Below are 7,435 nucleotides of genomic sequence, written 5' to 3'. Positions count from 1 at the left end.
AGCTGTTTATGGTTTTGCCACAATTGTAATAGATTCAAGAAATGTGTAGAGTTTTGTGATTTAGCAATTGTGAAACATCTGCGGGCAAGAGATGTAACATAACTTTATTTGATTTGATTTGATTATAACATTGTTCCCAAACTGAAGAACGTGGTCTGCCTGTTCCCTGGGCTAAAAACAGCAATGCTGAAGTACAGTACATGATAAGCTCACATCGCCACTGTCACCAGTTTTTTTTTATCAATTAAAATGGCATTGACTTACCCTGCCACATTTACTATGAAATAAGTCTCCACTAGAGGGCTGTGTTCAGACAACATATGTAGACCATAAACCTATCATTTGAAAGAAAAAAAGATAAGACTTAAACAGAGGTTTTAAATATTGTCTCAGATTAAACACTTTCAAGAAAAGCTCAGGGAAAATTCCAAGAGTGATCCCAAGGTCAAGAGCGATGCATCTTATCTAACACCATCATTTAAGATCAGCCAGCCTCTGATTCAAAGAGAACAAAGCCATGCAAGGTGTGTAGTCAGTTGAGAGCCTCTTGCCATTATTCATACATCACAGGTTGCTTTCAAATGTTTGATATTCAGGCCTCAACATGACAGCCATTTGTTTTTCCAAATACCTCACTGGCTATGCAGGCATTCGTCAGGACACACACCTCCGCTTATACCCCCTCATTCCCAGAAAAGCAGCTGTGTTAAGATTCACCAATGTCATCTGAGCCGAAGCCATGGCAAACCATAAAACAAATAAGGCCTCTGATTACATTACAAATTTAAACTATTCTGGTTTTGCTTAGAGCAGATGCATGCTTTCTCTTACCTCAGATTCCAGATAGCTAAAAAGATAAACATAAAATAGGCCTACTGTTATGACAACAAATGGTTATGAAGAAGTATGACCATTTTACCTTTTCCAAAAGCCTTTCACTGTCCTGTCTTCCACACTATTAGACAAAACACGTAGGCTACTGCACTTTGATTGAAATTGTGTTTACTGTGGCTGTTCTCTCTTGTATGCAACACAAGAATGTTGTGGTATGTTAGTTCTACACATTTAGCTGTATGGCCTTTTGGATTGCAAGGATGCTTTATCTAATGTTAAATTGCAGATCTTATAGTCCTAATATGTAAATCAATATAACACAATAAATACAATTTAAATGTGATTTTGGACGGTCAAAAAGAAATGTATCATTCCCGCTCTCTAAATTCAAATGAAAGCGACGAAACTGCTAATGCTTTATGGTAATTCCTAGAGATTGTTTACATTTCAATCCCAGAGGTCACAGCCTACCAAAAAAATAGCTGCAATGACGCTACTCTGCCAACAGGTAGCACCACATGGTGTAAACAGGGGATAGCCACGGGTTTCTACTGTAATCTCCATTTTGTGTGTTTTTTATGTCAGGTTAGCGCCTATTTTCAGTTGGCTTGGGACGAACCTCTTTACTGCAGTGCAGTGTTGGCTGGGAAAGTTATTCATTTTACCCCAGTTGGATAGAATGTGAAGTAGGCCAAGCAGACGCATTACTTTTAGCAACGGTTTTTGAAGCAAGCCACGACTTGCCAACTAGGAGGAAAGTGTTTTGCGTTAATAACGCTAGCTGGGCAGCTAGCACAAATCTTAATAGAAAGCAATGTCAGATGAAGCATCAGATCAAAGCAGAACCTTAACGACCGAATGGTATGTATATTAATCTCCGACTGTGTGATTTACATGCTGTCAGTATTTTAAACCCGTTCGGAATTCGCAATTTTCTGTATTATTGGTTATTTATTTTCCGTTGCCATCGTCAGACCAGCTAGGCTAGCCTACTATTGTAGCTAGGATAGCGTACTTAGGAAAATAATGTTGTGGTATTTTGAGCGATTTTGAATGGCGTGTTTCGTTATGTTATGTGTAATATTGAAATATATGTGCATTTTGTGGCTTTGCTTGTGCAGTTTCACTGAAAAGTAAAATTAATGCATACGGTAAAGTCGCTGCTGTTATGGAAATATTAAGGCCTAGTACAGCTAGCTGACCGTGAGTTGCTCTGACGTCTGATTAACAGAATTGGAGCAGCTAACGATATAGATAGCTAACTCGCTTGCTACTGCTAAGGCAAAGGAGACAGGCGCACAAACAAGGGCTTCACTCTTGAAACTCAGCTCAGCGGATTACACGTTGACATACAACATGGGTAACTTTAAGTTAAGCTTATTAGGCATGAATCTAAATAGGTACTGCAGTCCTGCGAAGAAAACGATTAGCATGCCAGTAACTTACTGGCGTACTGACCTGACCGTGTTTACCAACCTTATGTTATCTTCGAAACAGGCGCATTCAATTAAAGTTAAAATGTAGAGTTCACGATGTTAATATTAATGTTCCAATTCTTGTTTTTTTACAAGTAGCAGTTTGGTCCCCGAAAAGTTATTGTAGATATATGTAGAAGGATTATGCTGGTCACGTTACGGATTTCTTTTGATTACCAGATTAAACTTCACGCCAGTTGCTTTGCTGATTTAAACTGTGAAATTCGGAGAAACACAGCGTTTGCTACGCTAATGAGCTCCTACGTATCTGCCAATTGAAAATGGTCATTCGACCTTCAGACACTCGTTCTCTGCTGTAGCAACATATTTAGGTGAAGGGCCTGAACTTTTTTTTTGTCGTGCTTAACATTGCAGTAGTCCGCTTCTAACAGATAATATGTAAAAGTTCTGACATGTGTTGGTTCTACCTGTGCGTGTTAAACAGGTGATTTCACTAATTAGCTGATCTAAAGAGTTGTGCTTATTAGAATCAGCTGATTAAGTGAATGGTTGGAGCAAAAACGTGGCAGGGCTTTTACATCCCTTTAATTGGATCATCAAAGTGAGAGTGCAGCAATACCAGAGAGTTCTCCTTTAATTGATTCTTTTCTTTCCTCTTGCACTAACCACACACTCACTCACTCACTCACTCACTCAACAGCACGGAGAGATGGATCAAGGAGGAGTGAAAAATGGCACCAAGAGAGATGAGCGTTTGACCACCTTGGACTACAGCGAGAGACCTGCCAAGGGAGCCCTGCAGAACGGCGTGCTCGGCGCCATGTCACTGGCTCCCACCTCTCTTGTGCCCCCATCCAGCCCACTTATGCAGCCCGTGTCCGGCGACGTGCCCAACGGCCTCGGCAACTCCCCGCCGCCCGAGGACTACACCTCGACCATGACCACCTCCCTGGGCCTCTACGAGGAGGACGCCGCCGGCGCCGACCACAAAGTGGCAGGTAAGGATCAGCGGATCCAGCAGATCCAGCAGGGCCTCCAGCACCAGCCCCTGGTCCTGTACGGCGTCAACGAGAACTTCTCGCGCCTGGAAGCCAGCATCGCGGACCTGAACCGCTCCCCGCCCAACATGGACTCTCTGATTGGCGGCGCAGACCCCAGCCTCTTCCACCTGAAGACGGAGGACTTCTCCCCCATGGACAAGGGGGATATGGACCTGGACCAGGACACGTCCGGTCGCATGGAGATGGACATTGGTCACCACAAGCTGTTCAACGACAACACGCTGGACCTGCTGCAGGACTTTGAGCTGACCGGCTCGCCCTCGGACTTCTACGTGGCCGACGACGCCTTCCTGTCTTCCCTGGCCGAGGACTCGCTGCTGTCGGACGTGAGCACGGACAGGGACCCCAAGCCAGTAAGCATCCTGGGGTCAGGCTCAGGCAACGGCAACGGGAACACCCTCGTCCCCAGCACGAGCGCCGCCCTGGTCGTGAACGGCACGCGCGCCGAGACGCTGTTCTCCAGCCCGCCCAGCACCTCCCCGGCGGCGGCCTCCTGCAGCAGCAGCAGCAGCAGCGGCATCGGGAGCGCCACGTCCACGCCGGCCATCAGCCCGGCGCTGGTCAAGGTGGAGAAGGACGCCGCCGTGCTGCAGCTGTCCACGCCCGGCGTCATCAAGCAGGAGAAGGCCAGCGGCGTGGCCGGCCGGAGCTACTGCCAGGTGGGCGGCGGGGCCGTGACCCTCGCCACCCCGGCCGCCATCTCCATATGCGGCGTGAGCACCTCCAGCGGCCAGAGCTACCACTTCGGGGGCACTGCCACCTCCACCGCCACCAGCACCACCACAGCCTCCAGCCCCCAGCCAAAGGAGCAGAAGGTCTTCAGTTTGTACCCAGCCCTGGGGCCCACAGCGGCGGACAACTGGAACAGGGCAAGGCCGGCCTTCGGAGATCAGCAGAGGGTTGGCGAAGGACTCGGCGGGTCACAGTTCGGCAACTACGCCAGGTAAGAGAGAGGCGGGATTGACATGGTTCTGTCTGAACTGTGCTTCCAGGTTATGCTGCTATGCCAGGTTATGGGATTGTGAGTCTCCGTGGCATTAATGGGGGTGTGTGCGTGTTTGTTTCTATACGAGTGTGTGTATGTGAGTGTACAAACCGGGCTGCAACAATTAATAATTTAGTTATCAACTTTTAAATTCATTGCCAACAATTTAGGTTATCGGTTAGACGGTTGGTGTCAAATAAAGGATAATACTCTCATAGTCTCATTTAAACTGGACTCCTCCATGACAGTAAATGTGGACAAGGCATTTGGCAACATAATCTCAGGCTTTTGAAAACACTTTTTTCCCACCATTTTCTGACATTGTATATATCGAACGACTAATCAATTAATGAGAAAACAACCAACAGATTACTAATCAACTATGGAAATACTCAGTTAGTCGCAGCTCCTATTGTGCCACAGTCTGGTGTTTTTGTTTTGGCTCGGTCGGAGGAGTTGGTGTGTCAATATGCTGTGCTCTCGGCCCTGCTGGAAACCGTCTGCGTGACCCAGTGAGACCAGAGGAAATGAAGTGCAGATGAGCCAGACGGAACGGGCTGAGTCACTGCGGCTCTCGCCACAACTATGTAGCAGGACTCAGTGTCAGAGCCAAAATGGACGCCCTTTATGTTGTTATGTATGTACAGTACACTCAGCCTAATGCAGATCGGTTGCATCGGGTTTTATGTGATGGTAATGATGTGGGGTGACTGTGGAGGCAGTGATTGCCTGCACTGTTGGGGCTGTAGGGAGAAGCTGTGGTTATTGGTTGGTGAGGTGTAAAAAAAAAAGGGTTTTTTTCCGTTTCCTTCTTTAAACTAGTGTCTGAAAGTGGGTCATGTATCATTTCTCGGCCAATCATCTGCCACACTGATGCCACGCCAGCAAAGTGAAGTGTCACAAAGTTACACCCGACTGCAAGAACTTATGGATGAGCTTAAGATTAACTCCAGTCTTCTACCCTATAAGCCGCTGAGTTGACTATTCACGACATCCCAGAGTTTCCTGGGATGTCAAAGCTGACTTACAGCTGAAGGACAGGTTCAGATGCCTGTGGTGGCATCTTGGTAAACTCCTGGGGACATATATTTTTTTGGGTAGCTGGTGTGCTACTTTTTCATTCTTGCACAAGATGCATAATTTATTGCATTGTGTGACATGTAATTGAATATGTCAGAGTACAATCATGTGGGAAATTTGGATGAATTTGAGTGGAAAAAATGTTTTTTGTTTAAATATACAAGACCGCAAAGTAGTTGTGAATAGTTGTTTTGAGGGAGTTTTAGTGGGAAGGCTAAGGTAGTTTTTGATGGAAGGGGGTATCTAAACTCAATCTATTATCAGAATTTCAATAACTTGCCCCCAGATTGGTCTTGTCCTCTCAAAGCGGGAAAATTCTGTCTGGCCCCAGGCAAGCGTGGGCAATTGTTTTTATTTTATTATTTGTGTGTTGTTTTTATGGCACAAGTGGCAGTGGGTTTTCCACGTTATGTAAAGGCCCCCTCTCTCGCAGGAAGTATCGGCACCGGCTCTGGACGGCGAGTGTGTGTGAGGTCAAATTGGGCATATCCTTTTCGGTCTTCCACTCGCATTATGCCAGAAATAAACATGAGAGAGGGGACGCCGCCTGCCTCAGCCATGCAGCCATAGTCCACGCTGGCCCAGAGGAAGGTGAATGGGGGGGGGGGGGGGCTGGGTGGAGGGTCAGGCCTGTTGGAAGTAACAATGCCCAGGAGTAGAGGAAGGGGAAAACAAAACAAAGTCCTTTTTTTTGAATGGCGACAGTGTGGTTGAGGTATGTGTTGTTTATCTGGGTCAGTGAGAACGCCTGAAGGAACGCCACACGACGGCGGCCATCATGAGTGGTGCCCTACTGTCATTGATCTCGTTTGGTGTTGGCTGCCGCTGTTTGGGTTTCAGGGGGACGCCTGTTCACATCCCCCGCTGCCATCAACATCTGTCCCCAGTCAGTCGGCGAGACGAGAGAGTCTCAGCGAGTAGTTGCTGTTGTGGAATACAGAAGTTGGCTTGGTTTGGCGGGGAAACACACCCCCGACACATGCCTCTTGTACTGAGGAAGCGTGGGAAATGTGTCGAGGTAGCCCATGGAACCAACCAACCCTGACTCGGGGGCTTCGGAGAGGTTTAGCCCACATGGTGGGAGACTCCGTTCTAGACCAGAACCCATGGTGCCCCAAGACCCGACAGCTAGAAGAACCGTGGGTACCTCCAGACTAGACTCTAGAACCCACGAGGCCTCATGTTTTTTAGAGCACTGGAGCCCATGGTATGTCCAGACTAGATAAGGCTCCATGGTGACTGGAGACTAGACAAGGAGGCCCCATAGGGGAGACTGTAGACAAGGCCCCATGGTGATTCAAGGCTAGAGGCAAACAGCTGTCCTCCCCAGACCCATCCATGCAGAGGGGCCCCAGTCATCTGAGCTGCATGCTGCGGTGCTCCCAGTGGTGAGTGGTAGTCGGCGTGTCGGGGCGGCCTGGTTGATTTGTTGCTCTATTGAGGTTGCGGTCCGCTTTCAGCTTGCGTGACATTCAGCAGTGGGGTCCTACACCCAGGTATTGTTTAGATCACTGTGTGTGTGCGTGTGTGTGTGTGTGTGTGTGTGTGTGTGTGTGTACATGTGTCTGTCAGTCTCTCTCTCTCTGTCTCTCTCTCTTTCTCTCTTTCATTTCCTTCTCTTGCTCTCTATCTATTCATCTTTCTCACTGTATCTGTCTCTTCCCCTCCCTCTTTTGGCCTGTTTCTATGTGCGTGTGTTTTCTGTTTATGTCTCTCTTCCTCTTCCGCGCTGTCTCTCTCTCACTCACTCCCTCACTCACTTGCACTCATAATGTCTGTTTGTCTCTGTCTCTTTTGCCATCTGTCTGTCTAGCTCTTCCTCTCTCTGCGGTGGTGGATAACACACTGCCGCCTCTCTCTGTCTTTCTCTTCCTCTCTGTCTCTCTCTCTCTCTTCTCTCTCTCGCTAACGCTTCTCTGTGTGTTGTCACGCAAGCTAGCGGAACCACCGGTTCTGCCTGTTGGCACGCACAGGCGCCGCCAGTCTCGGTCTATGGGCAGCTTTGTTTGGTGATGGTGAGGTGGCAGGGCAAGATGAGC

At 47.9% G+C, this 7,435-nt stretch overlaps 1 protein-coding gene across 1 annotated transcript in view; it reads left to right on the top strand.

The window, feature by feature from the left end:
• Nucleotides 1-1,381: 1,381 nt before the first annotated feature.
• The window catches only part of nr3c1 (nuclear receptor subfamily 3, group C, member 1 (glucocorticoid receptor)), a 21,480-nt gene continuing 15,426 nt past the window's right edge, over nt 1,382-7,435 (top strand). The window contains exons 1-2 of the mRNA XM_062525256.1: nt 1,382-1,695; nt 2,971-4,274. Of these exons, the coding sequence (XP_062381240.1) occupies nt 1,693-1,695; nt 2,971-4,274 (1,307 nt within the window). The 5' untranslated portion in view covers nt 1,382-1,692. The remainder of the gene's footprint in view (nt 1,696-2,970; nt 4,275-7,435) is intronic.

The sequence above is a fragment of the Sardina pilchardus genome, chromosome 21 (genome assembly GCF_963854185.1).
Source record: "Sardina pilchardus chromosome 21, fSarPil1.1, whole genome shotgun sequence".
Lineage (NCBI taxonomy): Eukaryota > Metazoa > Chordata > Actinopteri > Clupeiformes > Clupeidae > Sardina > Sardina pilchardus.
Note: the sequence above shows the minus strand (reverse complement) of the source record. Positions and strands in the feature narration are given on the sequence as shown.